The 17493-nt window shown below is 43.6% G+C and overlaps 1 protein-coding gene across 1 annotated transcript in view; it reads right to left on the bottom strand.

The window, feature by feature from the left end:
- Positions 1 to 1453: 1453 nt before the first annotated feature.
- Positions 1454 to 17493, bottom strand: part of PLCZ1 (phospholipase C zeta 1) — a 48075-nt gene continuing 32035 nt past the window's right edge. The window contains exons 10-13 of the mRNA XM_079992566.1: positions 11455 to 11627; positions 5055 to 5187; positions 2491 to 2640; positions 1454 to 1606 (exon numbers count right to left, since the gene is read on the bottom strand). Of these exons, the coding sequence (XP_079848692.1) occupies positions 1518 to 1606; positions 2491 to 2640; positions 5055 to 5187; positions 11455 to 11627 (545 nt within the window). The 3' untranslated portion in view covers positions 1454 to 1517. The remainder of the gene's footprint in view (positions 1607 to 2490; positions 2641 to 5054; positions 5188 to 11454; positions 11628 to 17493) is intronic.

Genomic DNA, 17493 nt, shown 5'->3' with positions numbered 1-17493 from the left:
CTCTGAGATTCTCTGTCTGAGCAAACAAGGAGTTGCTGGTGCTGGCCCTGGTTAGGTCAAATAGCTCTGGCATGACTAGGGTGTGCAGCAGCCAAGTGAGGAATTACTGAACAGGTCATGGCACTGAGGCCCACCTGAAAGTGGCCCAAGTCCCACTGGTGGAGAAACACTGTCCTAGTGGATCACATTCTATTGATAGGTAGTGATCACGGGAGCTAAATGGGACCTCCATGTACAGAAGTAACATGCTGCAGAGTACCAGATTGCTGGGGATAAACAATGGAAAATATTGCCACCTGCATTCCCTGCTTGTGAGCTCTCAGAAGCATCTGACTCATAGCTGTCAACTTACAGATTTGAAAATAAGGGACCAGCAGCCTTGAAAATAAGGGATCAGCAGCCAAAATAAGGGACCTGCAGCCTCACCTGTTCCAGGCACTCCAGTCTTCCTGTCCTCCTGCAGTCTGGCCAAACTCATGCTGGTAGCTTCGAGAACACTGTCCAACCAACTTTGTAACCAGAGGTTCAACTGAATAGAATCTGAATCACATGCACCACAAGGCCTACGCAGCCTCAACTTAAGATGGCTCCCCGGCCTGGCTTTGCACTGCAAAGTTTGCAGCAGCACGTGCAACAAAATGGCGTCCAGCATTCAAAAAACCCCTCAGCTTGCATTAACTAGCCACACACGCACAGCCTCCCCCCCTCGCCACGAGATTGCCAGTCACCCACCATTTTAGTCAACCAGCTCCTTTCTTTTCCCCCATAAATCAATCGAAGGAGCCTCCAAAACAAATTCAAAAGCTCCCCCTCCCACGAGATCTCCTTTCCCTTTCCCCCACCATGTGCCCCCACTCCAGACAGACCTTTTCACCAGCAAGGGTGAGTGGGCCATCGATGACGTATCCATCCGATTCCGATCCAAGCACTCAGCACAGGTATGTTCAACTTCTGAGCCCCTCTGAGCCATAGGTAGAAAGCCAGCCAGCAGCCAAACGAAGCCTCAAGGAAAACCACCGTCACCTTTCCGCTGGGAAGTGCTGAGCAAAGGCGAGTCCCCAGGCAACGCAGCCGATTTGATCAGCACAAGGCATGCAAGCTCCACCCCCCAGTTGTTCTTAGACTTCTTATTGGGTGAGCCAAGCAACACAGTTGGAGCCTCCCTCCTCCCTGGCCGGCAGGGAGGGAGAGGAGCTGCTTCCTTTGAAATTTAAGGGACATCATTTAAGGGACATTTAAGGGACATCCATCAATAAGGGACAGCAGCGGGACATGGCACTGGAATAAGGGACTGTCCCTTCAAATAAGGGACGCTTGACAGCTATGATCTGACTTGGCTGTTGTGACTGACACAGAACAATGATTCAGCAAAGCAACTTTCATATGGCCTTTATGCATACTGAATACCATTGGCTCACACAAGTAAAAATAAGTTATGACAGTAACAAAGTAGTACTATTAAACCATGGTTTCTTTATTGAGGATTCAGGCTGCTGAGGGAGCTCTGTTAGCAAACATTATTGGTTAAAGTACCAAATATGCACAAAGAGTGAAGCAGGACGCAGGTTGACACCAAGTTTGGAAAAAAGTGGAACCTGGCGATAACCTGTAAATGCAATAGCAATGAATGAGTGGATTACAGGCAAAGCGATTCACAAAGACATGTAAACCTTAGTTCTGTCCCAAGAAATGGAACCTAGGAGGGAGCCATGTTCAGTCCTCTTCACATCTTCAGGTAGGGCTGGTAAAGACTTCTGCCTGAATCCCTGGAGAGTCACTGCCTATCAGTGGAGACAGTGCAGAGCAAGAACCCAATATTTGACTTGCTAAAAGACAAGTTCCTATTTTCCTATAGGAACCTATGAGCGCACAGAGCAGTCACTGGGCTTGCAACCTTGAAGATGTGGCCAGTGGCATCCTGGGAATCAGGACGGATACAGAAATACAGTCAACATGGAGGTACCAGTTCACACAAATAGGTTGTAAGCACCATTATGGACCTGCACACTCCTAAAACAACTGTATGTGAACCAATGTATTAACCGCCCCCTACATTCACCTAGAAGGGTCAGCTACAATTGTAAGTAACACAGTAAGCATGTGGTAGAGCGCAGGACAGCTCCTGCAGCTGAAATAAATGAAGATTGCAGAAATTCCAAAAGGATGTACACAAAAAGACAACATTGTTGATCTGTATAAAAGGGAAAGCAGAGTTCACACTTTTAGGAACAGTGAAGACTCAACAAGTAATGCAATTAACACCCCATTCAGTTCTGCACAATGTCACAAATTAAAGCTAGGCAACTAACATGGTTAAAAATAGTAACACCACAGCATTTTTTTGAACAGGTCTGGTTTCAGCAATGATAGTAACACAACCACTGTACCTTGGAAGCACTCAATTTAAGGCTATGTTGCATATCATAATCAAGAAGAGAAAAATTTGTTGTTAGGGATTTGTGCATGGGGGGGGGGGACGGGGACTAATACCTTTATTCATGCTCAGAAGTGGTAAAGTATATTGCCCAAGGAAGTCATTGGAAGTGAGAGAAAGCTGATCTTCTACAACAAACCGTACTAAGGCAAGCTCTGGAACTTGGATGTTAAAAGTGAATGTTTCATTCCACCTGGGACTCAAAGCTGAAATAAAGAAAGCAATATAAGACAAGCAATGATCTGTTAAAGCAACTCTACATTGCTAATTGTGTTCTCTTCACTGACCACTGAAAATAAAACCTCCATTTGTTTCCTATTTCTTTCTCTGTTCATTGACGATTCTCACTGATTGCAGGAGTACATGTCTGAAATGCTCCCACAAATGCAAAACAAAGGCTGGCTAAGTAGAAACTCTTCTTATGTTTTTAGCTTTTTCTGTTTTATATCTATGCTTTTCTATTTTTTATCTGTAAACCACCTTGAGTCCCAGTCTGGGGGAATATCGTAGAATTACAAAATTGGAAGAGACACCAAAAGTCACCTAATCCAACCCCCTGGAATGCAAGACTCTCAACTAAAGCATCCATCACTGATGGCCATCCAATGTCGTCTTAAATATATATTTTTATTTTTATGATTGGACAACATTTAGCTTGGTTTGTTTGATGAAGAAGCACATAAACTGCTTTTGGAAAACTAGAGAATTTTAATTTATACCTTCTGAAAATGTCAGGTAATGCTAAATAATAATAAAATAATAATGGTAATATATAACTGCACGTACTTGGCAATCATTTTTAGTGATCTCTGTGCAATTTTACACATGTTTTGCTTACCAAGCAAAATTAAATTACATTAATTTAACCAAAATATCTTTTGAATTCCCAAGTCATGTTCCAACTTTTTCAGCACGCCTCATTTTTGGGAATTTGAAAGCTGAAAAATTCAGCTACACCTAGTCTTGTTTGCCTGATGTTAAAACTGGCATTACATTGCAGTGGAGCTGTCCCTTTGGAATTTAAATGATCCACTGACAGGCTTCTTCTTTTTAGTTTAATCGCAACTATGCACAGTTTCCAGCAGTGAAGCATAATGAGGTGAACCATTTGGAGTGACACAGTGATTTGATTCCTCCCTTAATTTTGTCGTAATGCTTCTTTTCTTTCTTTTTTTGCAGATAGATAGTGGAAAGACACCAAGGATGCATAAAAGACACAACTTTAAACATTTGCCAGGATTTTTTTTTTCCACAACAAACACTCTGTGAGGTGAGTGGGGCTGAAAGACTTCCAAGAAGTGTGGCTGGCCCAAGGTCACCCAGCAGCTGCAGGTGGAGGAGCGGAGACGCGAACCCGGTTCCCCAGATTACGAGACTACCGCTCTTAACCACTACACCACACTGGCTCTCAAAGAGCTCTCGCCACTTGTGATTCCCAACAACTGAAATCCAGAAGCTGACGGGATGAAACAGACTTTCCTGCAGGGATGGCCTTATCACTAGGCAGATCCTATAGAGTTGCAGTGAGATGCAGGAGGACACAGCTTGATGCATTTCACACTGTCTGCCCTGCTTCCCCACAAGTAGTCTGCTGTCCTTAGGCACTGCCTCATCTCCAGTGCTGAAGCAAGATTCACCTGCTATCAGGTCAGTTTCTATAGATGACAAGGATGGGAAACCTGTGGCTCAGGGACCAAATGTGGCCTAGAGACCTCTCCATCTGCCCCAGAAAGAGACATACCCCCCCAGTGGCCCCACTTCATTCTCCAAGTCCTTTTGCCTGGATGGAATATGTCCTTTAACTCTGACAATGCCACCTGCTTGTCTAGATAGAGAACAGAGAGGCATGTGTGAGGTTATGTAGAATGCAGCCTACTAAATACAAGTAAAATCTTTATCTAATGCTCCACCCACTTTGGGCTCTGGCCCAGCCCATCACCAAAAGGAAAGGGGAATTTGTGGTGTTGCAGGCACCAGGCAATCAGCGCTGCACACAGCTGGCTTGGGCTGCCAGCTTACAGGACTGGCTTTCTATGAGCTTGTTTCCGCAAACGAAGGTGTATGTCTGTACACAGTGTGGGGACCTGTATGCTTCCGCAGTGGCTCAACTGTTCAAGCAACATACATTTGTACACACCCCAGAAGCAGCACTAAAACCACAGTGGACAACTAGGGACAAGCAAAAACACAGAAAGAGAGGTATACTGGTACTACAAACATACAAATTCCTGCATTTTTCTCTGTCTGTTTTCTTCCACTGCCCACTTACAGCTCTGTCGAAAACAATGAAGGTGGGAAACAAACCTGTCCACCTCCACAGAATTCAATTAGAACAAAGCTTGATCTTTCCTTTGTTCTACTTTCCCCCATACACATGTAAATGTATGTATTTTAGCCTGTCCTTTCTAATTCATTCAAATAGTGGAATTTTTAATTTTCCATATAAGAACTCTCTCTGTGTGTGTATGTACCATTCATGCTTTCCTTACTAATTCATACACTGCTGTTTCTGTATATAGGCCCAGTTGCCAAAGACAAAACTTTGATAAGCTATGTAAGCCCATGAGTTAAATCCCTAAATTACTGAAACATTACGCAACCAATAGACTGTTACACTTACCATTGCCCTTAACTACACAGCTCTGTTGCTTTGCATGGTCTTCCGGAACACCATAAATTTCTACTAGAACTAGGGGGTCAGCTTTATTACTCCTGGAGAGGCTGCTAGGTGGTAATTGATGACCACTGATAAGCTGCACAGAAAAACAACAACAGTGCATAAGCTTCAACTGGGATATACAGTGGTACCTCAGGTTACATACGCTTTGGGTTACATACGCTTCAGGTTACAGACTCCGTTAACCCAGAAATAGTACCTCGGGTTAAGAGCTTTGCTTCAGGATGAGAACAGAAATCGTGCTCCAGGGGCGCAGTGGCAGCGGGAGGCCCCATTAGCTAAAGTGGTGCTTCAGGTTAAGAACAGTTTCAGATTAAGAACGGACCTCTGGAACCAATTAAGTACTTAACCCGAGGTACCACTGTAAAATGCAATTATTATTCTGGCATCAATGGTTTTACTGAAAAACAGAGAGGGAAGCCCACCACACAGGACAAAGCTAATTGAGCATTATTTACCCTTAAGTATGAAACAGCTGTAAAAACAAGTGTTTGAGCTGCTATTGGGGCAAGAGGAGTGGTGGGAGGGAGGGGCTGCTTAATCATGTCCACTCAGTTTTCTGTGTAATACTGGGGAATCCAAGCTTCTTTTCCTCCCATATACATGTTATCGAATCACCACAGATGGAAAAGCAGCAAGAGGAAGGGCAATTTTGAATGGGGGGGGGGGAAATGACTACATGGGAAAGGATCAAGAAACTCCTCACCTGCTATTCCTCCACTTGGGATTACAATTCCCATGGTCACTTTTCATTTTAAAAAGATTTTTTTTAAAAAACACACATATCTGACATATAATGCCTAGTATGAGCTTCTGTTTTCCTTCATTTATATGCAATCTTTAGCATTTTTTGCACCCAAGACCCCCAAGTGAATCTGTAACTAGGTAAGAGGAGGTCCTCGTTCCCTCTTGAAAGTAAAAAATAAGTAAAGTGAACTTGAGCATGTTCTTCTTCCGCACTTCCCCTCCTCTCCATCTTCTGTTCCTCTTTTTGTCTCTGTTCTGTCAGAATGCTGCTTGCAGCAAGCTTCTTGGGACAAATACTTCTCCTTTTTGCTCATGCTACTTTGCAAATCACAGTGTGTGCCAACGGTTCTATATTTTATACCGAGTAATGATGACTTATGATTTCAACACCACTTTTGAAAATCCCAATGGATAACAGCAGCAGTTTGTCACTGGCAAAATATACTCAGTCCTTGGTACTAGATGTGCTTCTTGCTTTGCTTGTTATTTGCATAAATCTCTTTCGTATAGTTAGACCAAACCTGCAAAAGCTAATGCCCTTAAGTCTTCTCTCAGAGTATATCAGGTGAAGTTTGAGTAGAATGCTATGCAACACATCTTACATCCTGCTCCAAAGGGTGCTTCCATGCCTGTATTTCTCAGACTGAGGGCACTGCCAGACAGTTGCTATTCTCAAGTGGAATTTAAACATATATTTGGCAAATTCAAATTGTGTGTTTTATAGTTGATTGGGAGGTCTTGTGCAAAAATCCAGCTTCTCCAAAAGATCGGACTTTTGCAATAAAGAAAACGATGGGAAAAGGCACTGTGACATATGAGTTAACATATGCTTTGACGTAACCTCATCTAACCTCAATGCAAACAAATAAGAATGAATTTTCAATAAACAGTCAATGTCATCTAATCATTGTGCAAACAAATCAGGGTGAATGCTCGATAGGTCAACTGGAAGTGCCCTTAAAAGGTAAAGGTAAAGGTACCCCTGCCCGTACGGGCCAGTCTTGACAGACTCTGGGGTTGTGCGCCCATCTCACTTAAGAGGCCAGGGGCCAGCGCTGTCCGGAGACACTTCCGGGTCACGTGGCCAGCGTGACATCGCTGCTCTGGCCAGAGCCAGAGCCGCACACGGAAACGCCGTTTACCTTCCCGCTGGTAAGCGGTCCCTATTTATCTACTTGCACCCGGAGGTGCTTTCGAACTGCTAGGTTGGCAGGTGCTGGGACCGAGCAGCGGGAGCGCACCCCGCCGCAGGGATTCGAACCGCCGACCTTTCGATCGGCAAGCCCTAGGCGCTGAGGCTTTAACCCACAGCGCCACCTGCGTCCCTGGAAGTGCCCTTAGTTTCTCATAAAAAGGCCCTTGTATTAATGCAATACTCTCTATATTGCAAGGGCATGTCATTTTATCACATCTCTTAGCAACTGATCCACCACAAAACTGTCTTATTAGAGGGGTGTTTTTTAGTACATATCTACCCATTCACTAATCACTTGCTTCAATCACCACCTACTTAATCCCTTTTCTCTCTCTCTCTCTCTCTCTCTCTCTCTCTCTCTCTCTCTCTTTCTGACCTTGAACAATTCTGATCTCCTCACAACCCCACAGAAATTTTATAGTCTTTCCCAACCTTTCATTAGAGAAAAAGAAACTCACTCAGTCTCAGTAGAACTATTGATATCTGTCTGTGCATACACTGCGCTGTGTTCTGGCTCCTAAACATAATAAGCCCATTCCAAAGCCTAGCACCATGTTTTAAGCAGAGGCACTACACATTTACAGAAAACCCATTTAAAAAGGGGTTATGGGATGTCAGAGGGCTAAGAGGAATGGAGCAAAAGCCAGCAAAGGGGGGACGGGGACTGCAACAAAGAGAAGTCGATCAAGCAACTTCATTGAAAAGGCAGGGATGCCTGGAGTATCATAGTCATAATACTTCAAAATTGATATAGGGCTTGGGGTACATTATCTCAGGGTGCTTACAGTAACCTTGCACAGCAGGTTAAGTATTATTATCCCCATACTGCTGGTGTGGCACTGAGGCAGAGAGAGCACTGGCTTCCTCAAGGCAATCTAGTGAGGTCATGACAGAGGTGACATTTGAACCAGGGATTTCCCACTTCACTTCCTTGCAGAGCAATCCTAAACCGTGGTTCTGTACTCCTCTGCGGGAGGGAGTGGCAGGTTCGGATGCGGCAGAGGTTTCTCTACCACCAGCAGCTCCACAGATGGCAGGGGGCTGCTTCTGCTGTGCCCACCAAAAGCACAAGCTGTTGACAACCTACCCAGGGTGTTTGCTCCCTTCAGGAGCCTCTGAAATTTATGGGGATGGGGGGAGCGGCAGAGCTGAGCCAGCCATGGATCCTCCTGACAGCCACAGATGGGGCCCAACTGGGCCTTTCTGCAGCAGAAGCCTAGAGCTAGCAAAACGTAAAATAGGCTTCTGCGCAGGCCAGTGCCAAGAGCAGAACTTTGAATGCCGTAGTGACCTGTCCCTCTGCCCAGCACTACTGTTCCTTGGCTGGGACTGTGGATTGCTCCCTTAGTCTTTGAGCCCCTTAAACAAAAGGCTCAAAGCCCAGTAAAATTGCAACATGTTAAGTGTTTATTGGATCAAACCAGAGAGACAGCCCTTACTTAAGTGAAGAATTTCTGTTAATTAAAAGCACACACTGGCATGAACAAAATCTTTCAGTCTTTTTTTTTTTTGCAATTAATTAAGTGGGGCAAACTTTTTGAGTGCATTTTTTAAAAATCTGAATCGGTGTTACAAAGCTGGCTCATTGTCACATGTTTGCAAACGCAGGGCAAAATGGCAACTGTGTAACAAGACAATGAACTACAGCAGTGGTATTTAATAATGTGCCAAATGCCTTTGATGACTAAATAGCATTTGCAAGAAGCTAGTCTCAGCATCTGTGGTACTCAAGGTATTTATTTCCAACAGCAAGCAGAGGAAAAGCACAAGGAAATATTGCAGATAATAAATCAAGCAGGTGTGATTTATTTTAGTTCTGACTGGCAATTTTTCAGTACCACTGCTACGTATGAGCCTCACAGCTTGAACTAAAAGGTCTGTTTCACAAAGTTTTAGCACACAAATGATATTTATAGGTTATATGTGAAAAATAAGCTAGTTAATCTCAGCATAACAAAAACAATAACTGATAAGAGGAAAGCCAACCTGCCTTCTGAAAGAAGTAAGGTACAGGAATGGATTCAGACTGCATTACTAAACTGAGTGCAAGCCCTGATTTAACTGGATGGTGCCCTGCAGGTTCAAGCAACCCAAAGTTGAGGCCACTTACAGCAACGTCTGAAGAAATTTGGAACATGCTGCAAATGTGCCCTAAACCTTCCTCCAAGGAGGTCAGTGTGCCATTTAGCCTCACAACATGCCTGTGGGGCAGTTCACGAAAAGATCCCCACAACCAGTCATTAAACTTTGCAGTCCAGAGGGGATCTGAAGCAGAGTTTTCAATATCCAAACCTGACCCTCTAGCCACCATGATTCTCCAGCATCCATCACTAAGATGGATGGACATGTGATCAGCAGCACCAGCTGTGGGGGCAAGGTCCCTATGAAGCCAAAGGCAAACAAAACAGAACAGGCAGGAAAAGGGTAAGCTCTTGTTTTTGAGCTCTTTTAGTCACGAGGCAGAACAAACCACCAGTATGGGAGCCAGATCAAGCAGATTCGGAGTAATCAAAGGATAAAGTCAGACAAAAATAAATAAATAGAGATGACTTCTGTGAGCAGGTAAAGGTAAAAAAGGTAAAGTGCCCCTGGATGGTTATGGTGAGTCAAAGGTGACTATGGGGTTGCAGTGTTCATCTCGCTTTCAGGCCAAGGGAGCCGGCGTTTGTCTGCAGACAGCTTTCTGGGTCATGCGTCCAGCATGACAAAACCGCTTCTGGCACAAAGGAACACCTTGACGAGTGCCAGAGCACACAGAAACACCATTTACCTTCCCGCCACAGCGGTACCTATTTATCTACTTGCACTGGCGTGCTTTCAAACTGCTAGGTTGGCAGGAGCTGGGACAGAGCAATGGGAGCTCACCCCGTCGCGGGGATTCTAACTGCCAACCTTCTGATCAGCAAACTCAAGAGGCTCAGTAGTTTAGACCACAGTGTCACCTGCATCCCTAGTTAATAACCAGGTAGAGACTAGCAAACGTACACTGGAATAAAAACCCTGTTGTGCGCTGGGTGTGCTAAGGGCTCTAACTCTTTCCACAGACAATGCTTCCCCAAGCTAGTGCCCTCCATTTGTTTTGAACACCAATCAGTTCCCACCAGCACAGCTAGAGCTGATGGGAATTGTAGTCTAAAACATCTGGAGGGCACCAGGTTGGGGAAGGCTGCTCTGGAGCTATCTATGTTTTAAAACCTGTATCCTGTTGATGTAATGCACAAACTTTTGGAGGCTAAAGTGGTATTTGCTGCAGCCAAGGCTATTTGGTTGGATGGTTGTTCATTAGTCATTTAAAATATTTATATTCTACCTGTCTCAACAACCTGATTAAAACAATTCATTAATCAATTAAAAATAATTACACAAATTAAAAAAGAAGCAGGTAATATACAGTAAGTATAAAACAGAGCAGGTAGTCAATCAAGTGGCACCAGACACCTGAGCAAACAGGAGTTTTTAATTAGCACCTACAATATGACAATGTAGGCATATCCCCTTGCAATCAACTCATTTCATACTTGCATCAGCCCCAGGACTTCCCTTTGCACATTCCTAGGAGGAAAATTCAGAAACTGCTTATGCAGTGTCACCGGAATCAGTGGGACTGCAGCAATATATATGTGTGTGTATCATTCCTCCACATTTCATAATGGCTGATCTATAAGTGTGACTTGAATCATGTTTATAGCTGAGTAGGTGCCTTGAAGCTATTATGTATCTGCACAAATCTACCGGAAAGCAAAGAGAGAGGAACCATATGCAAACGATAGCACAGGGGTCCTGCTGGTACACATTTTTATTTTAAATTAACTATAGGCCGCCTTTTACTGCGAAAAATAACAAGGTAGTTTACAAAATAAAACCAGTACAACACAATAACAATAAAACATTACGCAGAATATCAAGGGTTTGGTAAAGTCAGTATTAAGGATCTGAGCTTGGGAGTGCCCATGTAAATAGTTCAATATCTACCAAGCTGCAGAACACCTGCACCATAGGTGCCCATCATATATTTAAGTGGAGTTCATTATACAATGTGGGGGCTAACACAAAGAAGGCCCTCCTTCGAGTTGCCAGATGTGTCTCTACTAGATGCCTAGAAGGACCTCATCTGACAGCCTAAGTGAACAAGCTGGTCTAGGTAGAAGGGTCCTCCTTCTCAGATAACCAGGTCCTAAGCTGTGCAGGACTTATATGTCAACAACAAAATCTTAAACTCAGCTCGGCAGCAATTATGCCTCCAATTGACACCAATCAGCTATCGGGTACAGGTTACTTGAAGTGCTTATCATGAGCGGAGGTGGAAAATACAGAGATAGTATTAGTATTTATTTGCAAAAAAAAAAGCACAAGTGGTCTGGCAAATTAGATAAAAGAATGTTATCAACAAAATGAACTGACCTTTATAGTAAGAAGCACTGGTTGACAGTTTGCAGATATAGCATGTGGAGTAAATTGTGTGTCTCTATTTCTTAGATATTCTGGTTTTAGTAAATAGCCAGAACCACCATTATCCAAAAATTTCCCAGTTTGAAGATCCATTTGCAGTCCTGCTGTTTGGAAATTTAAGGCCACTGTATGAAAAAGCAGAATGTTCAATTACAGAAAGGTAGGCAGCAGGAGGCTACAATTTAAATATATATATTTACAATATCCACCCTGCAAGCTGCTTGAATATACACACCACAGTAACTCCAGCTCTGGATTCAAAGCACTTGAGTACATACAGCTATTATGGTGTCTTCTTAGAAGGTTTTCCATTTTTAAAATAAGCATATTATGGACAAGCTAACCAATCTCAGACTGAGTAAAGCAAATCAGTAGGACATTAAGAGGATCAGGCTGGAATTAGCTGATCAGGCTGCCTTAGTTGACGGCACTTTGAAAGAGGGATCATAGCTCATGGTTATGTAAATTCATCCAATGCTTTTTGTTTTGCAAACCCAGGTATATTGCAAGGCTGTGGGTGAAATTTTACTGCGGTGCAGTAACAAGGCTGCAACTTTTATTGGCAGCAGTGCCTTAGCAGTTTGGCTTCACATATGGTAAGGATCAATTCATCACCTAGCTCATCTACTGTATGATGTGAAAGCCTCACCCTTAGTCCATGTGCTTGGTAGTTAATACCCATTTTGCTGCTGCTTCTTTTTTTCCTTTTTCTATTTTTACAAAATTGCTTTTATTTGTTAGCTTCTTTTTAAAAAATGCTTTGTGGTTTTACTGCCTCCAGAGGTCCTCCCCTCCCCCAAATGTATAAAATGGAAGGCTGCTCTGATTTGTTTGTTCAAACACTCATTTTTGCCTTCATAAGCCAGTATGTGCAAACTCCATCTATAATAATTTTTCTGCTTATTGCAGGCAGCAGTGCTCCAAAAATATGACCAATCTTTCAAAATTATGGAAGAGTGGCAGCCATACCTCTCTGGGATTCCCAGTTATTAAAATTCTCTGCATGTCTCTAGTGTATGGAATTGCAACAGATGAACAAGAGCGATGTCAGCTGCAATCCTAAACACACTTACTAAGGAGTAAGCTTTGTTTGTTTGTTTTAGAGGATTTGAAATATTCAAGGCAAACCCTCCCAAGGCAGGTTACAAAGATAATTAGCTGCATATGCATAGCAGGAACATGATGCTTCCAAATAATTTATAGAACAGCCCAGCTGCAATTATTCCAGCCAAGGTCCTCAATGACAATCTTTTTACCTATCCACTCATAATCTCTCCTGTCCTGCCTATCCACAGAAGTTGTTTCCAGCTATCAGGCATTGGCCCACACTGGTTCCACTTCTCTGGTAAGGGTGGTCCAGTGCCTCAGTTAGTGGAAGTTTTGTTCTAATGATGAAAAGATTTGGGGATTTGGGTGGGAATGGCTAGACCACCTTTCTGTTTTCCAATACCTTTGAGGTCTACATAACATTAGCGATGGGGAGGAAATTAGATTCAGTTCGCATGTATAGTGGTACCTCAGGTTACATACGCTTCACGTTACATACGCTTCAGGTTACAGACTCCGCTAACCCAGAAATAGTGCTTCAAGTTAAGAACTTTGCTTCAGGATGAGAACAGAAATTGTGCTCCGGCGGCGTGGCAGCAGCAGGAGGCCCCATTAGCTAAAGCGGTGCTTCAGGTTAAGAACAGTTTCAGGTTAAGAACGGACCTCCAGAACGAATTAAGTACTTAACCCGAGGTACCACTGTAAAGGCAAATGTACCTAATCAACACTTTCTGAAACAATATACAAACTGAAACACAGCCGTCCATTGAAATTTCCCTGAATTTTGCAATGTATTATTATTATTTTATTATTATTTATTCGATTTCTATACCACCCTATACCCGAAGGTCTCAGGGCAGTTCATATAAAATATCAAATACATAAAATCAAAACAAAACCAACAACCCAAGCAGACCCCCCCCCCAAAAAAAGAGGCAGCATTTTTTAAAAAGGATGTAGATCAAGTCAGGCAAAGGCCTAGTTGAATAGGAACATTTTTGCCTAGCTCCTAAAGGTGTATAGTGAAGGCAACAGGCGGACTTCCCTGGGGACAGCATTCCACAGACAGGGAGCCACTGCAGATAAGGCCCGTTCTCGTGCTGCCACCCTCCTGACCTCTCACGGAGGAGGCACACGAAGAAGGGCCTCAGGAGATGATCTCGGGGTCCAGGTAGGTTCATATGGGAAGAGACAGTCCTTGAGGTATTGTGGTCCTGAGCCATTTAAGGCTTTATAGGTCAAAACCAGCATTTTGAATTGGGCCCGTATTGAATGTAGTTTTCTAGCCAATGGTGTGTACAAAAATGCACACTATACTAAGAGAAAGGGTCCATAAACTGCACACACACACATTCACCTATACACACATGCACTAGGGGCTGTGCCCCTGCTTATCTTACTGGCAAATCCAGCCTACCCCACTCCTCTTAAACCTTGCCAATCTCTCAATCCCCTAACCTTACAACATGACAACGCCCCCTTCCTCTAACGGATCACCAACCCCACCCCTATTACACCTCTCTCCTTAAATTGTGGTAGCAGCAAGTGTTGCTCTGCCACAATCCCAACAGCACAGGTAACACTTGGCATTAGCTGTGTGGCCACAGGCTAAGGGCCCAGTGGCATCACTAATACGTCGCCAGCCTCAGATGCTCTGATGTGGAAGAGGACCTTGCAAACATTGGCCTCAAACAGCTGACTGCTTTATGGCTTCGTGGAAAATGTACTGATCCAACATGCTGAGACACATTTATTCACAGGGTACAGTTCCTTAGTCTGGAGGTAAATTTCATTTTAAAAAAAACACCTCATACTTCAATTAAAACAGTAAAAAAGTAAGTTTTGAAAAATCCATTTACCTAGGTGCATGTACATAAAAATAAATATATTCCATGTGCTATATAGCAGGACTTTACGAATTTGCACTTTTCAATCAAACTGAAGGGTTAGTTTGGTACCTGCACACCAATGAATTCTGCAGCTCCCAATTTTCTGTATGGATTTTAGGGTTCCATTCAGAGTGGAGATCCCACAGAAATGGAACCACAGTCCATAGCAGAGAACGGCCATAGCTCACTGGTAGAGCATCTTGCTTTGCATGCAGAAGGCCCCAAGCTCAATCAAAGAGGGCTGGGAAACAACCCAGACTGAAACCCTAGGTAAAAAGGTAAAGGGCCGACTCAATCTCGCTTTATTGGCCAAGGGAGCCAGCGTACAGCTTCCGGGTCATGTGGCCAGCATGACTAAGACGCTTCTGGCGAACCAGAGCAGCACACGGAAATGCTGTTTACCTTCCTGCTGGAGCGGTACCTATTTATCTACTTGCACTTCGTGCTTTCAAACTGCTAGGTTGGCAGGAGCTGGGACCGAGCAATGGGAGCTCACCCCGCTGCGGGGATTCGAACCACCGACCTTCTGATCGGCAAGTCCTAGGCTCTGTGGTTTAGCCCAAAGCACCACCTGCGTCCCGAAACCCTAGGTAGTCACAGCTATTAAGTGTAGACTAGAGGTGGGGAACACGTGGCCCCCCAGATTTTGCAGGACTACAATCCCATCCTCCATGGCCATTGACAATGCTAGCTGGGAAGGGTGGGAGTTGACAATTCTGAGCTAGATGGAGCAATGGTCTCCGTATAGGATGTTCTGTGAGGTCTAGTCATGCCAAAACACCGGGGGAAAGCCTACCTGGAACTCTTGAGTGCCTTTCAGATGTAAATCCCTTGTGCTATGAGGTCTGAAGGAGCTGTAAGAAAACTACGAGCTGCACAGAAAAGACTGCATTCTCTCAGATGCTTCTAGCATGTTTATTCAACCACACAGGGACAAATCTGGTAGCAGGGCTGGTGGAACCCTTACCTTGCAGGCTGAGAAACTGCTCAGGTGCTTCTATGTCATTGTATGCACCAATGCAGAGCTTTTCTCAGCCTGAACTCACTGGAAGTCAGTTCCAGCACCTTTCAGGTGGGTGCCATTGCCATTGTAAGAGAACAAGGGAGGTGTTCATAGTAAGTTCTGGCATCTCTTTTTCTAGAAAACTTGCACTGCACCAATGCCATAATAAACATGAAAGTGCCTGTTTATAATTAATTTGGACAGCCTTGGTTTCTGAATTAACTATTCTGCAGCACCCCTAATAAATTTAAATTATGAATTAATTACAAAGCAGAGCTGACAGATCCCACTCACCCTTCAGCGGCTGTTCAGTGTCTAATGAAAGAGAGAGAGAGAGAAAAGATCTGCTCTTCTAATTTAATGATAAGTAGTAAAACCTAATTATAGTAAAAACAACAACACCTGTACTGAAAATATGCTTGACAATCTATGTAAGTTATGTGAAAATGCACCATTCTGTTGTCTAAACATTTTGAATTGCTACCCAAGCCCTCCTTGCAGTTTAATCATAAAGCACTGGTCTTTATCTTGAACACAAAACTGTCAGAATTTCCTTTTCTCAGAAGCTCAAAACACTTTCCGTTGTTTTGCTGCTGCAGTTTTGGAAATAAAACAGCACACTGCCTGGAACAGGATATTATAATTCATGGGGAAAAGACAGCACAGTTATCACTGGCATGAAGTAAAATCTTCCCTTGTCTAGGACTGTGGTGCTCCTCATATTGAAAATTCACTAGTCAGGCTACTAAAGCACAAACATGACACACATAAAATAGATAAATGATTTTGGGTTTTTAAAAAATCAAAGGAACTTGGTTGTTTGCCAGAGAGAAATACCGACCCAAAGAGGCACAAGTCATGTTTAAGAGTAATTCAGAAGAGGCTTATTCTCTCTTCCTATGAGATAAATGTAGAACTACTGACTGCATGCTGTCAACTTCACATTTTATATCTGAGGAAGAAATGTCTGAATTTTAGAGTCCTTGGTTTGTTATGCTGTGTGGGGTGTGTGCGTGTGGATCCTTCTTGGTGTCACTGTTTTGAGTTCTGGATTCTGAACTGGCATCCTTACAGGCTGATCTTTCCGGACTCACTGATATTTCCGGACTCACTGGAAATTCAGAATTCCCAAAACAATATCCAAACAAAAATGCAGCTATTTTTCAAAATTTGCACTTCTACAAAATTTGCTGTCCTGTGTGCAAACATGTGAATATTAGGCGAAAGTGTGCATTGAAAATGCATATATTTGTGAAAACAGCATTATTTAGAACTTTAGAAAGATAGGAAACTGAGAGAAATCAAAAAGAGGTGTAGATAAGCCCCTGGTCAGTTTGTGCTGATCTACTGCATTTCCAAATATGTATACTAACAGTGGTGCTGTCAAGGCAGGTCTTTGAGGCAGATGTCCAGGGGCCCTACTCAGCAGAATAAGCAGTAGCAGCCCCAAGTGCAGCAGGGCAGGCTAACTACATACTGAAGTAAATGAAGTAATACACATCAGCATTTAACGAAGGCACTTAAAATGCCCAATTTCATCGCTGCATATTAATGATCAAATCAGGAGTGCAGGAAGCACTCGGTCCATCTAGATCAGGATTGTCCACACCAGGTGTGGGAAATCTTTGGCCCTCCAAATGTTTCTAAGCTGTGCTTCCCATCAGCACAAGCAAGTATGGCCAGCTGTGGTTCAGCAACATCTGGAGGGCCAAAGGTCCCCCACACACAAACCTAGCCTGCCCTGAGTGGCAGAGGCTCTCCAGGGTTCAACATGGGAACATTCCCAGTACTGCATGGAGATGCTGGGGTTTGAATCAGGGGCCTTCTGGGTGCAAATCAGAGGTTTCTGCTACTGAGCTATGGCCCTTCCCTAAACACGCAAGGAATTTAGCCCCATTGAACAGAGTGGGACTCACTTTCAAGTAAACCTGCATAGGGAATGTATTGTCATCATTAACTTTCAACGTAACTGTTATGGGTAAAAATGATGGTGGGTGCGGGGAGGGAAGATCTCAGATGAGGCATATGGAAGGGCATATGCTTTGTGAGATT

This window comes from Podarcis cretensis (genome assembly GCF_951804945.1).
Source record: "Podarcis cretensis genome assembly, chromosome: 10".
Lineage (NCBI taxonomy): Eukaryota > Metazoa > Chordata > Lepidosauria > Squamata > Lacertidae > Podarcis > Podarcis cretensis.
This window is presented reverse-complemented; position numbering and strand designations above follow the sequence as displayed.